The 20657-nt window shown below is 43.5% G+C and overlaps 1 protein-coding gene across 1 annotated transcript in view; it reads right to left on the bottom strand.

The window, feature by feature from the left end:
- Positions 1-4275: 4275 nt before the first annotated feature.
- The window catches only part of chrm4a (cholinergic receptor, muscarinic 4a), a gene marked incomplete at its 3' end in the record, with an annotated part of 47747 nt that continues 31365 nt past the window's right edge, over positions 4276-20657 (bottom strand). The window contains exons 2-7 of the mRNA XM_080422529.1: positions 7270-7862; positions 6929-7083; positions 6191-6386; positions 5685-5774; positions 5232-5510; positions 4276-4521 (exon numbers count right to left, since the gene is read on the bottom strand). Coding sequence (XP_080278655.1) covers positions 4276-4521; positions 5232-5510; positions 5685-5774; positions 6191-6386; positions 6929-7083; positions 7270-7862 — 1559 coding nt within the window. The remainder of the gene's footprint in view (positions 4522-5231; positions 5511-5684; positions 5775-6190; positions 6387-6928; positions 7084-7269; positions 7863-20657) is intronic.

Genomic DNA, 20657 nt, shown 5'->3' with positions numbered 1-20657 from the left:
GACCCACTTCTCCAGTCCTGGTGCAATCGCAAAATGGATGCGTCATCGGTCGTAATAGACATGCATGAGTCATGTCACGCGTTCAGGACGTGTCAATCAGTATGAAAACAAAAAGTACACAGTGTCTGGGTGTTCTGTACTGTCAAGAGAACATCGATGAATGTTCTGTCGTTGTATAAAAATATAAAACATAGCCATGTGAAGGTGAGATGGGATTGAATAAGTATGTAAAATTATAAATATGAGTAAAAGTACATACTTAAAAGTAGTCAAAAAAGAAAGAAAAATACAAATTATACACCTTCAATGAAATTAAAATATACTCCCGGAAAATAACTAATGCAGTTAGCGTATGTTGTGGTTAACAATAACACAAGTTTAATGTTATCCGCAATGTTATCCTGTGTGCAGATGTGATGACATCCATTTTAAGAGTGCATCTAATACAGACAAAAATTTACAAGACTTTACTGTACAATTTTAGCATCTAAACGTCTTATGGCTTGGTACGGTCCCAGAAATCTTAACTGAACCTGAACTCTGAATGAAATATTAACCCACTCACCATTTCAACACTGTGTCTTTCTTTTCACTTTGGCATATATTACTTGATACATTTATAGTTTCATAAAAGAAAAATACCCCAAAAATCACATAATCCATTATTTTTCTTTTGACAGTTTCTACTCGTGTCCTTTGAGAGTCTCGATCAACATGCCTGGTTCAGTCCAACTTTGTATGGTGTGGGCATTCTAGGCAAGTGCACTGCAACCCAGATAAAACGCTGTTGTAGGCCAATGATTTATGTCCGGCTTGTAAAGTTTGACTGAGTTTGTATCAACACATTTCAGCCATCCATAAATCTGTCAGTCTGAAAATCCCAATGAAATCTGCCCTCATCTGGTGCGGCTTTTCTTGGGAGTCATGACGGTAATGGTGTAATATATAATCCATGATCTATCATTTACAATGTCTGCAGCGAGTCCTGGATTGGAACAGAAAGGCTTATACCAAGTTGGTCAGGATTTGGCTTAGCATTATAGTCCCATATGTCAACTGTCACCGTTGCAGTTTCAGTAGCTTCTGGCAAAATGGAGATAACGGCAACATAGAGTCTGTGTACGCGCCGGCTGCTGGCAGCTAGTTTCCACCTGTGTCCCCAGGTGGTACAGTGTGTTGGCTCAGTGGAACTGTTGGAAATGGATCTGTGTCGTGTGTGTGTGTGTGTGTGTGTGTGTGTGGGGGGGGGGGGGGGGGGGGGGGGGGGGGGGGGGGGGGGGGGGGGGGGGGGGGGGGGGGGGGGGGGGGGGGGGGGGGGGGGGAGGGAGGGAAGCAGCAAAAATATATAAAAGTCCATGGTATCTGGGGGGAACATTTTGGCAAAAATAGCCGATCTGCTATTTTTGTCGAAGCGATTTGGTGTAGACAGAAAAAGGCGATCCAAGTAGAGTTGTACTGTAACTCAAGTCCCTTTCTCTAAGACTAGGGCTTAAAATCACATCCATAAAATATACAGTGGGGTTGATATGGTACTGTACAAGTTTTCAGAAATGCTTCAATTCATGTTCTGGGCTAAATCCTTAGTATTTTGTTATCCTCTTAATGTCTCAGTAAAACGGCTTTGGCTGGTAAAATTTGCTAAATTTGCCAGAAATTGCAGGGAAAGTGAATTATTTTTTCACCAATCAGGAGCACTGAAATGCACCAACTGTTTTTCTCTGGATCTGGATTCTTTTTAATCCAGGGATTGTGCTTTGCAATATTTGGGTAACTGTAAAAAAAAAAAGAAAAAAAAAAAAGAAGGAGGCCAGTTTCAGGATTCAGGGGGTTGGAGTTTCCTCTGGATTGACACTATGGCAGTGTTGTTGACGACAATGCTTAGTAGAGCAGAAAACCCCTCGTTTTAGGTTTTCTTTTCTCTTAATAAACAATGCCTGTTCACTGCTTGGCATTTATAGTCCTTGAAAACAGGGTGAGGATCTATTGGGAATATGTTCTTTCTCCGGGATGTTCTCAGATTCTCTTTGTCCATTGCCTTAGAAGAGAGCATTTCAACATGAATAATATAACAAGAGGTTTTTTGGTCAGTTCAGTATCTGTGGTCTGTTCGTTGTAATCATTCCACGTGCATTTGCACAAGTGGCCTAAGTGTGCTCAAACGTGTCTTCAAACATCTCATCAGTGACTTGTGTTGTCAGTCACTTGTCACCGACTTCTCTGTATTTTCAAGCCGAGTGCGATATTGTCCTAAAAATCCAGAATTTGAGTGGGGGGGGGGGGGGGGGGGGGCTAATGGAGGGTGAGGGAGTCAAGACCCAACCCAAAATCCTTATATGTATCTCCTTCTTGGTATGGTACTACCACATTTCGTATTGATTGTGATTTTCTGACGAGCAACAAATGGCAGCTTGGATCTCCATCACTCTCACTCATCTTCTTTCTGAAGGTCTTCATTCCTTCAGTCTGAGGGAGTGATCCTCCTGCTTGGACTATGATAAGCTGCAGAACCGTGCTTAGCTGACAGAGCCGTATCATAAGCCTGGAGAGTCCCAGGGAGGATTCCCTCGCCACTCTTTGGCTGATGGTTGAGCGTTTTCTTTCGAAAGAGGGAGAATCGGGGTGGAGCTGTAAAACATGCATGAAATACCTTCCCTGTGCTGGAAACTCAAATCTCAAAATACATTTTCTGTATCTTACAACCAACGAGATCTCACGAATGCCTAGATCAGTTAGCTATAATTAACTAATTAACTGTGGACAGTCAGACACAGAATGGGCTGACTGGGCGGGCCAATCTGGAAAGGGGGGCTTTCCAGAGTGATGGTGATGAACAACAATGTTTCTTCTATCCACTGGAAGGTTTGTAATCCTGCTACAGGCCATTGCTCTTTGCCTGTCCGCTTCTGGACGTCTGTTTATTAAGGACCGGACAAGAGGGAAGGATATGAGAGACAGATGAGTGTGCCACAGATAGGGGGTTGGGGGTGAGCGTGGGGGACTATCCTTGGAAATCCTTGGCTCCTTGCTTCCGCTCCTCATTTTCCATGCCCTACATTCCCTTTCTAAGCTCATCAGTCCTTTTCCTAAAGCCCCTCCCCTTTGCACTTACCCCCCTTCACTCTAATTCTCCGCTTCCCCTTTCCCACTTATTTCTTCCCCATCATGTCCTTCATCCTCTTTGCTTCACTTTTCCCTTTCCCCTCATTACCTCGTCTTCATCAACACCCTTTTTTCTGCTCTACTTTGTCCTCTTTCTCACGCACTGCCATCCCTGGCTCTTTCTTCTCAATCTATGTCTAAATTTTACCTTTCGACTTCTGCTCTCACCTCAATTCTTTCTCTCCATCTCCTGTATTTTCCCTTCCAACTGTGTATTCATTGCTCATTCCTTCTGCCACCATCCGCCCAGTGCCATTCACCTATCCCCCGCTCTCCTCGTCCTGCAGATAAGCTAAAGCTCCAGTGTCTCCCTTCATCATCCAATTAGAGGCAAACTGACTAACCCAACTGGACAGATTTTTGTTAATCACTAATAATCCATGGGTTTGAGCGTACATTGGGGCAGATTACTAAACAGCTCAACTTTCATTTAAATAAGGGGGATTTGTTATCTTTACTGAGGAAGCAGCCATCATTCACTCACTCAGTCCCAGCCCCCCCCCCCACCCACACACACGTCCATCCACCTCTCTTTCTTTGCATCGCCCTTCACTAGTGACCACATTTCAAACTCATCACTCTCCAAAATCCATGTCTCCATCAATTCACATCTCTCTCTCTATCTCTCTCTCTCTCTCTCTCTCTCTCTCTCTCTCTACTTCTCTGATCCCGTCCATTCAGCAAATCATCCCTCGCCTCGCTCCATTTTCCACCCCTGTTCATTCTTTATCCTTCCCTCCTGCCGGCTAGGACATCTCTCCATCTATCGGGGATTTGTTTGAATCTACATGTGATTGGGAAGGGGGGGGGGGGGGTGATGTTAGTGTGGGTTAACAAGAAGGGAATCAATCACCATCAACTCCTTCAAAACACCCCATCCATCCATCCGTCCATCTGTCTGTCCGTCAGTCCGTCCATCAATAAATCTATCCATCGATTCCAAGTTCTTTCTGTCTTCCACTCACTAACAATCAATCTTCACCCCTCCCTCCTCCATCCATTAATTACTTAATTACTCAGCCGCCCCATCCCCCCCCCCTTCCATCTACCGCCCCCCCCTTTCCATTCATCCCTCTGTCCCCGCCCTCTGTCCGTGTGTCCTCTCTCCTACCCATCTCATCTTGTGCCTATGTTTTTATACTGGCACAGCAGCAGGTTCTTGAACGTCTTCTTGAACGTGGCGTTGCAGAGGGCGTAGCACGCCGGGTTCACCGTGGAGTTGACGTAGCACAGCCAGTAGCCGATGGCCCACACCGTGTCGGGGACGCAGGAGTGGCAGAAGGTGGAGATCAGCACCATGACGTTGTAGGGTGTCCACGTGATGATGAAGGCCAGCAGGATGGCGAAGATGGTTTTGGTCACCTGTAGTGAAGGAGCAAAGATGAGTGTCAAAGCAGCATTGATTTACAATACACAATACACACAGTAAAACCCTGAGTATCAACTCTCTCTGAGTTATCTGTTTTTGGGCGGTGAAACCCCCTATATGTGAGGTTTGGATATTTGCACACCAAATCCTGCGCTGTGATTGGCCACCAGTGTACCCCCCTAACCCTGCACCGTGATTGGCCAATCACAGTCTATTCAGGACTGTGATTGGCTAGGGAAACATGACACATGTGCATAGCCCTATAAATAGGACTATGCACTTAAAAAAAACATATTTATGTTTTTTTTTAAGTGATTAGCTAGCAAGACACCGCCCACTTCACACTGGGTGTGATCATTTTTACTGTGCAGAAGATGTTTGTGACTTTATGCCCACATGTTGACAATAAGGGTTTTGGTAGTTTCTTTTGAGGGTTGAAACTACAGTACTTAACCCATTCAATCCGGGAACGCATCTGTGTCATTTTGAGATGTCTTTGGCTATTCAAAAATAGCAAAAAAATATAACAAGCTCATAGCGCGTCACAGAATGTCGCATTATGACCTTGTCTATTTTTATAAAAATCGCCCCTCTTCTCTCGCTTTCTTTATACATTACCCAAACTCCCCCTCATCAGTCCATCCATCCTTCCCTAAGCCTTCCCATCTCAACACACATTTTATTTCATGTTAGATTCTCACACCTTCTTCTCCCTGGCAGCCATCTGTCTTTTCCTCTTCACTTGACTCCTGGCGATGCTCGCAAACTTCCTGGCCACCGTCTTTGGCCGGTTGATGGGGATCGAATGTTTCTCCCCGCCCTCCACGGGTGGGCAGATCTCTATGGCTGTGATGCACTCGTCCCCGGCCTGCTTCGTCACGATCTTGATCTTTGACCACTTGGAGGCGGCGCTCATCTTGGCGAGGGCAGGGTTTATTGTGGTTGTCGTCGTCGTGTCAACGGGGGCGGGATTTGTGGCAGCCTGGAATGGAGGCAACAGAGGGCGTTTTTGCTCATTTGTTTGTGGTCAGCTAATGGCGATGGAAGATAGATGTTTGTTTCTACTTTAGATTAAAGATACATTTACACAATGTTCTACTTAACTACGTGATTCATTGAACTACTTTAATACTTGTTTTCTTGGATAGTTGCCTACCTCTGTTGGAGCATCGCTGTTGGCATTCTCTTTTGGTTCCTTCGGTGCGATAAAAGCCGTGGACGAATCATTGGAGCTCTCTTTCTCCTCCTAAACAGACAGGCAGGCAGACACAGATGGAGGGGGGGAGGGAGGGAGGGGGGTAGAGATAGATTTATGTATTGAGTTCCATGTGTATTTGGCACACTCTTATCAGATGATAAAACTATCTATAATTATCTGTCTGTCTGTCTGTCTCGTCTGAATGGTAACTGGGACGCTCGCCCCCAAAACACACTCGCCCCCATTTTTTCCACGGACCGCTCGCCCCCAGCCCCATTCTTGTATTTGTTTTACAGAGGTAAAGGTTAGGAATAAGTTTAGGTTTAGGCATAGTTTTACTGAGGAATACGTATACGTATAGGAATACCTGGTGGCGACCGTTCCGAGGTCGCCGGATTTGACCCGGGGCGAGCGTGTTTTGGGGCGAGCGTTCTTGTATTCCTCTGACTCTGAACACACCATACCTGTGTGGGTCCAGGACTAGGCTGGGCTGGAGGCTCAGTTGTTGTAGTTGTGGCGAGTGGTTCCTCCACCCTGCCATTCTTCACAGCTTCCACAACAGTGCTGCCAGTGTCCAGACTGGGCTTGGGAGTTGTCTGGGGGCTGGTCTCATTGTTGTTGTTCTGTTTTAACAGGTGACCCTTCAACAGGCTGGGGGTTCTTGGAAGAAAATACATGAATACGTCAAAAATAATAATAAGAAATATTTAAAAAACAGGAATCATGTGGATTTTGTGATCCACATGGGAACAGCGTGGCTCCAATGTGGAGACAGTCAGTTGTCTATGACATATCTTTGATGTTCAACTCCAAATTTGGGCAAGGTTTGAGCCCAAACTGAGGCCCATTGCCTGCCATTATAAAATGTGTGGAAGTACTTCTTTGGCCTACATCAGTGTGCACAAGAAAGTTGGTCCAGCGAGACTAGCTCAGCTCTTAGTGACTGGCCTTCTGCAGAACAACGCTGTAAAAAAACTTTTTTAAATTGTGAACTAAAAGACACAAATACCACAATAGTGTGCATATAATCTTTGCAAATAAACAATAGAGCCCAAATACATAAACGTCAAAGTTTCCTTTCTATGTAGACAAAACAGTTGTTTAAAATATATATTTTTATAACTTCAATATTTTGTCAAATCACAGTGAGGCAATCCCCCCCAAAACAGATGAAAACAATTTGATCCCTATGATACTCTTACTTTATTCCTTTCTTCTCATTCTTCTCTGGTTTTTGTTTGGAGACGCGACTTCTGGAGGCCAGGGAAATGTGAATGTAGAGGACAGTCATTATAACGACCGGCAGGTAGAATGCTGCGATAGCCGTGCCAAATGTTACCGCTGGATTGGACAGGAACTGTATGGGGCAGGGCAAGAGTAGCATACAGAGAAAGAATAAAGAGTTAGAAACAAACTAACAAACAAACTAACAAACTAACAAACTAACAAACAAATAAACAAACAAAGAAGGAAAGGTCTGTATTATAGATAGACATAAGAAAATGTCTTCTTTATATACAGGACAGGGAGATTGCAGTTTTACCTGTATATAGCACTCTCCTTCTGGTACTGTTCTCTCTCCAACAATGAACTGCCAAAACAAGATGGCCGGTCCCCAGAGGATGAATGACAGAATCCAAGCCCCAGCAATCATCAAGCCCGCCATCTTGGTCGTCCTTCTCGCCGGATAAGTCAGGGGCTTTGTCACACAGAAATATCGATCGAAGCTGATGATCAACAAATTCATCACTGATGCATTTGAGACGACGTAGTCCAAGGCCAACCACAGATCGCAGACAACGGGCCCAAGTGGCCAGTAGCCAACTATGATGTAGACCGTATACAAATTCATGCTGAAGACGCCGATTATCAAGTCAGCGCACGCCAGTGAAAACAGGAAGTAGTTGTTGACAGTTTGTAGGTGGCGGTTTACTTTGATGGACATCAGGACTAGGATGTTCCCTGTGACCGTGACAAAGCTTAGCGATCCTGTGACCAGAGCGATGAAAAACATCTCCACAACCTTGTAAGGGCTTCCGGACAGCCCAGTACTTTGCTGACAGGACGTCGATTCGTTGCCGATGCCATCGCAGGAACTGTTAGAGAACGGGTCGGTTGATTGGTTGATGAAGGAGCCTGAGGAACCAAAAACAAAGTGAGGGTTAGACAGCTTTAATTGGGCTGCGTTCTGGAATAATGGAAATTCAACTCAACCTTCTACATACTGTAGCAACACCTTGTTTATGAAATCTGCATGAGTGAGTGTAAGTGTAAGATTCAGGTTCGAGGAAAGCTGTTAAAGTGGGAAATGTCAAACGGTTGTTTGAGCTCCCCTCAATTTGAATGTGCATAATGCTAGTGTAGGTTTCAATACCATAGTTTGAGTTTGTATTTCAACTTTAAGGCATTCAACTTGAATGTAATTCTGTTATCACAGTTACAGCTTCTCATCAACATGAAACATCCTAGGGACACTCCTAAATGCTTGGCTGTCAACATCGTGATACAGTACTTCATAAAATGCTGACTTTTTATAGATAGAATCTTTCATCTGACAGCAATAATTCGCTTCTTAATCTCAGTACCTACAGGCAGAGCTACAGGAAACTACAGCAAACTCCCTGGGAATACCATTAAACCCCTATTGTTCAATTTGGCTGACACTTCATTTCCACAGCAAACGTTAATCTGATATGTCAGCAATGTGATACAGATTTTCCCACAAAGCAGAGTAGTATCAGATGGCCACATTGTCACATTAAGACATCAAGGCAACGTGAAAATTATTCAAGTTATTCAATGCGAGTGTAAGTTGCTGAAACTGAATGCCTGTGTAATATTAAGTTAAAACCATTAAAGACATTTATGTTGCGATTCGTTTTTGTGTTTTAATAAATGCGTTATTCTGTATTTAACAACGCCCAATATGAAATTGAATGGATCAAAACAGAGTTGTTGTTTTTAATGTACATAAACTAATCAACAAACATAAGATAAACATACATTCTTTTCCACATAAAAATACATATTTCTTCAAGTATTTTGCAAGCGTTTCTGCCTCATTGGATGGCAAAGTGGAGAAAGGGAGGGAACGATAGAGCTAATGAAGCAGATTGGGACCCCTTGCTGTCTCAAGCAGCACTGAGCCCATGTGTGGTAAATGTGTGTTAAATGGCCAAGGCCTGCAGATGGCCCAGAAATATCCACTTCAGTATGCAGAAAGACAGCACAAAATAACAAGACTGTGTGGAGCAACAGGATACCACAGGCCTCCCTAAAACATGAACCTGCAGGGTGCAACAACCCATCCCAGCGGGGTGGGGGTTCTTAGAGAGAATCGAGCTCGCTCCTTTATAAACGGAAAATCTGAAGGGTTTGTACAGGGCTAGCTGGTGACATGAATTCTTCTGCAATATTGTACATCAAAGGTATTCAAAACAGTTATTTAAAATAACTGTATTTACAGTTATTTATAATAATAATAACATTATTTATAATCTTTAGGTACTAATTGGGACACTGGAACATTAGTATTTCCCTTATACTGTAGATGGGGTTTTGCCAGCGCTTATACAATATTATGCAACTTCTCAGTGGGATTCTAGGGTGTGTGGGTGTCGTAGATACTGCTATCACAATATCAAGTGAGCCGTATCCAATAGGTAATCAAGCAATAAAGTGATTAGATTTGGTAATAATGTGGTTTGTAAATCTTTGGCAACTCCCTTTGAGAAATGAGCGAAAGGGAGCCCTAAGCAGCGACAAGTGCAGAACCCATTCAAAAGGGCTTTGCAAACATAATACCGTTTGAAATCCATCCAAAGGCCCTGTGCATGAAAATTATCTAAAGTATTTTTATTTTCCATGCAGTTTTCCTCTCATCTCCATGTTCGCAAAATAAAGACAGTGTAACAAGCAGGCTGAAACATGTAGTGACGTTTATAAGTGTTTCAGGCTGACATTTCAGGCGCCATAAAGAATTCTATACAACCTCATCTAACAACGACACTTCAGAGATTTAAGACATTCACAGACAGCAGACACACTAACTCAACCAGCCAAAATTATTAAAAAAACATAATTTCACAATCTCTCGCAGATCACTGCATGTTTAACTCCACAGGCTAGGGTTAGGGGGCGGAGACTCGCCCAGGGTGACGTAGTTCCGGTCGCCATTTTGTTTGACGTGGCTGTGACGCACTGTGACGACAGTTATAAATAAGGAAGCAGTGCACAACCACATTAACAGTTCTACACTCACGACGTCAACTGAACGCATACGCTACAACAGATTTATTGGTAAAGGACAGAAGATGGATCCGGGCAATGGGTGGCAGAGAAATACCATGCAGAGAGAAGCTGAACACGGACGCAAAGGCACGCTACCTGGAAGAAATGACTCAACTGAGCGGATTCGATCCATATGAACACATAGAGTGGGTGACGCTGACGGAGGATTAGGATCTGCTACCGTCGCTGACAGAAGTAAGCATTTATCAGTGACTTGTTTGTGGAATAAGCTTTTGCACCATTGATGACTCTAACATCCGTAGATCTATGGAATGCCATAATCGGTTTACGGTGGGCTGGGTGGGTGATCTCCAAATGCACATGTGTGTTTTTTATATTTTATTACTATCACTAAGTGTGCATTCCTGCCAAAACACAACAGTCCAGCAAAACATACTGTACTGTTGTTTGGTTGTTGTTTTTGTAGTATTAGCCATGTTATTTTGAGTCTGTGTGTTGGAGCAATTCTTGCTATTGCATCCAACAACGCAGCACATTCATACCATTGCTATATTAGAACGACAGACAAGTTAGAGATAGAAGAGAGATAGAAGATAAAGTACACAGTCTACACACCACCGTCACGACTTGCAGCTTGCTCGAAAAGAAGCTTAGAACTACAGACTGACATTACAACTCCTCAAACTGGTCATCAAGGAAAATGACGTCGAAAGTGGGCGGAGTTAACCCCCGAATTGTAAATCTGACGTCATGATCTCGGGCCCTATACATCATTGACCGGGGTCCCGTAGTTTTTCCTTCTAGACCAGGGGTCTTCAACAGGGGATCAGCAGAGTTACTACAGTGGGGCCACAAAATATTTGTGTGATAGGATATTTTTTTTACAATAATATAATCTATGAAAGTTTAATCTGCAACACAATGTAATACAATATTATGTAGTGGGGGACCCTGCTTAATGTTTCTCTCAGCTAAGGAGTCCTTGGCCTGAAACACTTTGAAGACCCCTGTTCTAGACCAAATGTCTTTGTCAAAAACATATCGCCAAATGTATGCCTATTTCTGCTGAATGTATTGCCTGTTATGAGTATGACATGCCCAGAATAGGGATGCCGAGATTCATGTGGTTAATTGACATCTCTGCACTTCTATCATTCTACCATTTCTAGACCAAACCTCAATCCTGGCCCACATTCCACTGTATGCCACTGTATGCCTAGTAATGAACTGAAGGAATCTGAAGAAGTCTTATATGGTCTATCAATAATTAAGACAGATAGTGAATTGTGCAGTAGCATTGAATATCATTGAAGTTCTGTGCTGGAATACTGATTGTGGCAATAAATAATATTCAAGCGAGCAGAGCCCAGGAGAAGCATAATATTTTAATTTCTTTGCTACAATAAAGTATTTTTCAATAGGAAAATCCATCCATACACACGAACGCGCGTGCACACACACTCGCGCACACACAGGAAGCCATACTGCGATAGACATTATGGTCTGTATAGTCTAATGCTTTATTCATGAGTGGAAGAGCTTTGGCTCAATTAAGCATTTATTCTTCATCTACAGTGCATTTGCCATACGATACCAACCGACTGTTCAGAAGACCTTCTTCCCATGTGAATACATTCCTTATCATATGAATGCCAACCCAAAGATTACCATACAGTACTGCGTTAAGCGATTGTGTCCATTCTCTGGCACACAGCTTACACCTAGACCCTGTATTGGTTTTAAATAGTTTGTGAACCAAATTTAAACATCAGTATTTTCTCCTGCTGTCTCAGTGCTGCCAGTTGAGGTGGATCAGGGTGGGCATCTAGTAAGGATACTTCCAATGGAAGGGAGGATTTCCAGGCACGTCCAGTCAGGAGGACATGGGGCAGACCAAGGACACAATGGGGGGAATTATATCCCCACACTGGCCTGGGAACGCCTCAGGATCCCCTAATCAGAGCTGGTTAATGTGGCCAGTGAATGGGAAGTCTGGGATTCTCTGCTGGAACTGGCACCTCCGCGACCAGATGGATGGGTGCGTACGTTGACGCAATCAGCTGTATACTGTTTTTGAGTTGCAAAAATGGCACAAGAGGAAGCAATCCTTTTGTTATAGCGACACAACACTGCTATGGCCTTCTGAATATCCGTATCAACAGGTGCCACCATGATATCTAAATGCATGGCTGCAATTCAACAGCCAGTCTATACAGTATATGGCTTTATAGCATAAGACTGCATATTGCATTATACTGTACTCACTGTATGGAGGTATCTCTGCCAAGAGTTACATGTATATTAAATTGACTATGTCCATCCATTAATATTACATCAAATACATGCACGCACTCAAACGTGCAAACACACACACACGCATACAATATTACACAGACACTGCTTGCCAGCTGCTCAGCCATTCCCATGCACAGTAGATTAGAGAGAGAGAGAGAGAGAGAGAGAGAGAGAGAGAGAGAGAGAGAGAGAGTGACAGAGAGAAGAAGAGTGAGAAAAGAAAACAGAAGACGGCGATGAAGAGAAAGAAAAAAGGGGAGGTATCATTAAACATTAAGCATGTTTCTGCGATGCTTGAATCATGCATGTGTATCCTGTATCTGTCAGACCAGATAGGGCTTGTCACGCAAAGCTCCCTCTTGACAGGGCAGTGTTAGATTGCATTTAGCTTTAAATAAAGAATACAGAAGACAGCCCTGATAGTCATTACCAGGGTCCATCCCATGAGGGAACAGCCCTCTCCCATTAGGCCGTGTTTTTTCTTCTTTAATTTATTGAGACTGGTGAGTTTCCCTACTCATGATGAGAGGGGAGAGAGTGTCAGGAGAGACGTCTCTGCTGGGATTCAATCCTAAGCCTGCAGTGATACAGTACGTATGCTGCAGTTCCAGAGACGGGGGTGGCGCTTAACTTCGATACCATGGTACATACTGTACTACAAAATAATGATGATCCCCCACCCCCCCAATGGGGGATGAATCTTTTGATCCTTTTTGTTTCTTAGCAAACATCCGTGTAACAGAAAGCCAGCCTTTCAAGAGACAACAAAGCATGGTTTGATCCTTTTCATTGAACCACATCAGCAGATCTTTGCCCCAAACCGGTCAAACTGTACATCAAAAGAGACAGAGGGGAAAATATGAAAAATATGAATATGATTCCACCTGAGCGGGCGCAGCTCACAGGGGCCATCATTTGTCTAAATATATCCCTCGACATTGAAGTTCAGATTGCTTTCAAGATCACGGTGCTTGTGAGATGTACAGTATATCCATCCACTTGAATCACTTTGAAACCGTATAAGACATTCGTACAGGATTTCTGACATGTTTGCTTTCAACACTCAGCCTCTCTTCCTGCTCTCTTTCCTCATGCCCTTCCCTCATTTTCTTCCTCGCGCTTCCTCAACGTCTTTCCTTTCTTCCCTACCCGCCTTCTTTGTGTCCATTTTCCTACTTTCTCTCTTTTTTCCAAACCTCCCTGCCTCCCTGACCGCCTTCCATCAACTCCATTCTTTATGTCTGTGGCACACACTGGTGACACACTGGTGACACACTGGTGACACACTCCCGTCGGCGATTTAAAGTCAGAACAGCCATCTGGTGCTGCACTGCTGACAGTTTGTCTATGGCTCTCAAAGGAACGTTGAACATTTCTGTCCATCCGTCAACCCTTCTTTTATTATTTATCTCCCTTTCTTTCTTCTTTCCATTCTACAAGACTGGGGGCGCCACTCAAGCTTGGGTCTCGACAGGCCATTCGATCGGCTTCAACCCATGTGTCTCCAGGCCTGGCGTTTCATCCATTCTCTTCGACTAGTCACTCGGGGGCGTGCCCTTGCAATAATCATATTTGAACTGGGGACACCCGACCCTGACAAGCACTTGGACTTACAGGAGTTGAGGCATTACATTTAGTTTGACTCGGCACAGATAAATATTGTGAGATTAGCCGATCTACAAGCTCACAACGCCTCGTGTTGCAAGGCGTTGTGAGCTTAAAGTTCAGCTATTTAAGGTAACATGTGACCATTTGGCCAATGTTTGACCATTGTTTATAGTATAGTTTGTTGGTTACTTTTAATGTAGAAATGATCTTATTAGTTTATTTATTTCCTTTTAGAGTTATTAAAAAGGTCTTCAAAATCCTTCAATCACTTTAGAAATACCCTGTATACACTAATGCTGTATGTTGACAAACTGTAGTGTTTACTGTTGAGTGAGAAAACAAAGTTTGCACATTACGCGAATCGTCTGGGGACCCTCCCCCCCCCCCAAAATAATTTGGGGACCCCCCTGGGGGTCACGATCCCCCAGTTTGGGAACCACTGTTCAACGGAGTCTGATCCGACACGAGCAAGAAAGCAGGGAGCCATTGTCAACAGCTGGATCCCACATGTGTCGCGTCAAACCCACCGACGCGAGGAAACAGAAGACAAGAGACAGAGAGTGAGAAGCGGGAAACGAAAGGAAGGGAATGAGCGAGGGAGAGAATTGAGGGGAAGGAGAGATTTAAAAAAAAAAAGGGTGGAATGGTGTGTATAGTCTGGATGACAAGAGAGATGAAGAGATTGAGTGAATTCAAGAAGGATTTGGACTACATTAATCCGTTCTGCTGTATTTGCCACACTTCTGTCCTCTTATCGTACTGTGTCGTGTGCACACATTACACATTTTGTAAATATCTTTTTTGTGAGCATTTATAAATCCCTATCCCATATTTCTGTATAGGGGACAGGTGCATAGGTGTATGTTATATACACCAGGGAAATTCTCCATGTACGTTGTAGTCAGAATTTTCACACATACACAGTATGTCCTGTATAACATTTTTCCTCTTTATCATTTGCAGTAGGGCATGCAGACATTTGCCCATTCTGTGTCAAATAGAATGGTCTCCGTATTCTAAATTCACTCTACACATATGTTGCACAGATGCTGTACAGAAGATTAGATGCACGATAAATCTTGCAACTAATGCACACAAAGTAGTTTTTTCTGTAATATCAGTTTGACCGTTTGTTGGGTTTTTGCATGGGTTTATAGCATTCTCATCGTTCCATCCAATACAATATCTACTGCAGTGGTCCAGGGACCCCCAGGGGTCCTTGAGGGCAGTTCCAGTGGGTCCCCAGCAACAAATGATTAATAGTTATGGGAACCAAGTGGACCCGCAGGTCTATAACTCTGACAGTGTACAAATGTGTACTCAGAGTTAACTTATGGGGGTCCGTGGCCCCATGCGTACCAAACAGGGGGTGCTTGAAATTAAACGGTTTGAGAGCCACTGATCTACTGAAATAGCCCCCCAGGGATTAACAGAGTTATGCCGTAGCTGATATTAGAGTAGCTTACGCTATCTTATTTCAGCTGGACCCCCAAATCGCCATAGCCTCTGGCTGAAATTAATTTGAATTTAAAACCTGTGTGCTTATTTTACAAATCAGGAAGACCAGAAAGACCATTTACAATTTAGGCATTTAGCAGACGCTCTTAACCAGAGCGACTTACAATATAAGCAAGGTATAGCATTAATCTAAACAACATGCAATCAAAATGATAATCTGTACATTGAAACTATAGGATACCAACATAGCATCTGTCTAAATAACGTATAACATATTTGTGGTCAAGAAAAGCAAGCCTAAAACAAAAAGAGTAAAGGAAGGAGAGAACGAAGGATAGAAGGAAACAGAAGGAAGGATAAAGGAGGAAAAGGGACAGAACAACGAGCAATGGCAGCATGTATAGTTAATCTATCTTATCCAAGTGGCCCCATTATTAAGGCTTCACATAACAGTAATCAAACCCCGCCTCGCTGATCACACAGCGTCAGGACTAATCCCTACTGACCTGCAGGTGAATCGTTTAATAATGCCTGGAGCAGCCAGATCCTAATCACTGTAAGACGCACATGTAGGGACATAAGTGAATACTGATGGATAACAGGAAGCCTGAGGATGCACGCACGCATGCACACATACACGCACGCACGCACACACTCACGCACACATGTGGCGCATTGGTGAATACTGATTGTAACAGGAGCGCACGCACGCACGCACACACATGTAGGTACTATAGACATGCACAATAAGAAATGGGCAAGAACATGACACATGCAGAGATGCACAGATGTAACACACACACACACACACACACACACACACACACACACACACACACACACACACACACACAGAAGTATAGACACATGCAGGGGACATAAACCCACAGCAAGGGGTAATTGACAGACAGGATGTGACTGCAGGCAGTAATGAGGCATAATCATCAGGTTTGGGATAGCAAATAACCCCCCACACACACACACACACACACACACACACACACACACACACACACACACACACACACACACACACACACACACACACACACACACACACACACACACACACACACACACACACACATTAATACTATTCTGGTTAGCATCCTCTGATTATAGGTCTAAGACACACACGCGCACTTAATGTACACACAAGCGAGCACACACACTAAGCAGTACACACACTAAGCAGGCATGCATCATGCAGACTCATTTGCATGTACATACTTAACACATTTCAATGTGCTTACACAGTCACAATGCTGTACCACATACAGTACACATGCATTAACTCAAAAACATACAGTTCAGTGAACACCACCAGAACATTCAGAGGAACATGTGTGTCACAATAATCTGATAACGTCATTAATTGATGCTAGATTATTAATTAATCTGATTGATTTATTGATTGAATACTTTGTAAACAGTTTGCAAAAATTACAGAGGCACAGTTTATTCAGTGCAACGATAGTTCATGTAGACACGGAAGGCAGAATGTTTATGTACTTCATTCACACTCCCCGGACCCCCCCATTCGCTATCAGTTATACAGTCGTACTCCTTTAAGTCAGTACGTTCAACCTCTTGTCATTCGCTTCAAGCTAATTACTCACGCCCTCATACCCACAGTGCAACTCGGGCGGTTCATTTAAGCAGCCTCTGTTCTCTGTTCAGTCTACGTACTTCGCTGTCTAAGCGGTGTGTTCAGCTGCTTGTTTTAAAATTCCCTCCACCTCCCCGGCCTCCTCCCCGTGGCATCTAGTTATTATTGTTATAGGTTGATTCTGTGTTGTACTGTGGTTCTATGATTCTGTGTATTGTACTGTTTTTGGATTGTACTATGATTGTGGTTGTTTAATTATGCATTGAAGGTTCAATGTTATGTTAAACTGTATTTTATGCTTATGTTTCATGCTTTCTGTCTCTCCTCTGTCTCTCCCTCTCTCTTTTTCCCCCGACACGGTCGAGGCAGAAGGCCGCCACCCTAGAGCCTAGGGTCTGCCTGACGTTTTCTCCCAGTTAAGAGGGAGTTTTTCGTTGCCACTGTCGCAAATTGCTTGCTCAGGGTGGGATTGTCAGGTCTCTTCTCTACATGTAAAGTGTCTTGAGACAACTTGTTGTGATTTGACACTTTAATTGAATTGAATTGAATTGAATTGAATTGAATTGAATTGAATTGAATTGAATTGAATTGAATTGAATTGAATTGAATTGAATTGAATTGAATTGAATTGAATTGAATTGAATTGAATTGAATGCTCTGGGGGTTTGTGATTGAAGATCTGTGTCATTTTGCACAGGAAATCTTTTAATATCACATGAGCAGAGTCACACCGCCAAACTTGAATGCAATATCATTGCATATATGGGTTATGGTTAATATGGTAATGGTTAATAAATGGTAAATGGTTCATTAACTGTCTGGTTATTTCTGAGCTGAAGTGTCTAAATGAAATACAATAATGCTAAAAGATGTAACTTGGCTTGTTTCCATTGTGGTCCTGTGTATTAAATTCATCAAGACATATAAAGACATGTCGAAATACATACTATACAAGAGATCATCAATACTAGGAGCAATCCGTCCGTGTGTGTGTGTCTGTGTGTGTGTCCTGTCCGTCTGTCTGTGGACAGATAATCTCCGACACTGTAGGCCCGATCAACGTGAAACTGTGCACACAGCACACGCACTCCCTGGATGCCACAGCAGAACCTCTGCGCCACATTTTTCACATCGGCCTGTTGTAGCGCCACCAGGAGGCCGATTTTGTCCAAACATCACGCAAATCAGTGTACACATTATCTCTATTGTTATGTGATCAAGACGGATCTGTCCAGTTTTTCATATTCTATCCTGATCCGAACATTAATGGCCCAAAATAACCTACCTGATAATTAATTAATGCTCTGTAACTGAACGATGCATTACAGTAGATGTCCAGGATACAAAAATGACTGATGACAATAGTGCAAAGTATTGTAGGGATAATAGTAGAAAGCATAGCTTCATTCCAAGATAGCATTTACTGAAAATAACATTCTGGGAAAACTGAAAGCAAAGTAATTCTAAAGTAATTAGCTAGAACTGGGAGGGCAAGACTAACATTTAACCAACTCTGAAATGGGTCAATTTCAAAGTTTGAAGCTGACAGAACTTCATGAGTCAGTGCAAGAAACTCCATCTCCCATGGGCCTAAATTATAGCGACACACACACACACACACACACACACACACACACACACACACACACACACACACACACACACACACACACACACACACACACACACACACACACACACACACACACACACACACACAGAGCTTAGATCTTCTATGAAATATAGAACAAAAATGAGATGAGAGGATTATTACCAAAGGTTTCATCATCGCACATTCGTACACACACAAACACAACGCACACACGCACACGCACAAACAAAAACACTACATACACACAGCCACACATTCACATGCAGCTACAGATGCACAAAGTCACAACAGCAACACAAAATGTACGAGTATACCATTTCAAAATGAATCTCTCTCACCCATGTCTGCGCACACGCACGCACACACACACACACACACACACACACACACACACACACACACACACACACACACACACACACACACACACACACACACACACACACACAGACACACACACACACACACACACACACACACACACACACACACACACACACAGCATTTTGTCAGCAGTAAACCTGAAGCTAGTACGCCATTGAAATGTTGATCAGTAGCCTATTACGGTAAATTGTACAACTTCTGCTCTTTCCTGAAGGAGAAACGGCATATTTAGAGCACCGCTGTTGGACTTGTTGAGCATTACATTGCGGTTGTTTTCTGCGTTACGGCTGCACAGTGATCAAACATAGATTCCGTCAGGTGGCTGTTTCTCCTCAGCATTTTGAGGACAGATCTTGCACTGCACTTTAATCAATTTACATCTGATGCTATAAGGAACATGCCCACTGCTGCCAATTAGACTGACAACTGCAACAACATGAATGGAGGAGATGATAGCACAAGAGTAGAGAGAAGAGAAGAGAAGAGAGAAATTAAGAATAGTGGCGAGGAGAGGGAAGGAGATAAAGGAGGAGAAGAGGGGAGAGGAAAGTCTCTCAGTAACCGTCTACCTCTTTCTGTCTCATTTAACGTTCTCTCTCTCTCTCTCTCTCTCTCTCTCTCTCTCTCTCTCTCTCTCTCTCTCTCTCTCTCTCTCTCTCTCTCTCTCTCTCTCTCTCTCTCTCTCTCTCTCTCTCTCTCTCGCTCTCTCTCATTGTTCTAACCCAGGTAAGACTCCACCTGCCACCTCCCCGGGGACGACAGAGGAGGCGGAGAGAAGAGGCGGTAGAGAGCAGGGGTGACGGAGAGGTCGAATCATGGGATTTTTTTTTTTTTTTAAACAAATCCCCGTGAATCACCCGTGAATCACCCGTGAATCACTGACCCGTGTGGGAGGAACCATAACACAAGATAAACAACAAGAGAAAACCTGTGACCTCTATTTTCCATTTCCTCTCCTCCGCTGCAAAACTAGATTTTGGCTTCTGTGTTCAGGCTTTGCAGGTTTTTAAGACACCTGAGGGAGGCAATTGCGTCATTTCAGCTGCCAATATGCAGACTGAAATCGTGAGAGTGGATGATTGATTGAAAACTTTATTGACAATATTTCAAGGAATAGGCAGTACGACAAGTTAAAAACATGCCAAATGGATGACACAAAAACCCAGAGGCTTGTTTCCATTGTGGTCCATTAAACATGCAAGACTTAAACACCTGGACAAAACAACAGCACAACAAAAATAAGAGAGAGAGAGAGAGAGAGAGAGAGAGAGAGAGAGAGAGAGAGAGAGAGAGAGAGAGAGAGAGATGCACCACATTATTATTACACGTGATGCACGTTTATGCACACTGTGTAAGCCACCAGCAGCCGGGGAAGTTTCATCTATTTGCAGGCAAGGCAACAAAGTTGGCTTGTAACATCTTAAAAATAATCTGGATAAATGAAGACCTGAATTATTTGCTGAGCGTGCAATTTCTCGCAGCACCGACTCTCACTCAGCGTATACCTCATCCCTGGCCTGCTTCCACAGGCAAAAAAAACGAGTCCTGACGGAGGGGGGGGGGGGGGGGGGGGGGGGAGGAGGGAGGGAGGGAGAGAGAGAGGGAGAGAGAGAGAGAGAAAGAAAGAGAGAGCTAGGTGGAGAAAGTGAGAGGAGACAGGAGTAGGCGGGGAGCGGAGAAAAGTGCGTAGAGAGGTGGGAAGAAAGAGGGGAGA

The sequence above is a fragment of the Gymnoscopelus braueri genome (genome assembly GCF_963280865.1).
Source record: "Gymnoscopelus braueri genome assembly, chromosome: 24".
In the NCBI taxonomy this organism is placed as follows: Eukaryota; Metazoa; Chordata; class Actinopteri; order Myctophiformes; family Myctophidae; genus Gymnoscopelus; species Gymnoscopelus braueri.
Note: the sequence above shows the minus strand (reverse complement) of the source record. Positions and strands in the feature narration are given on the sequence as shown.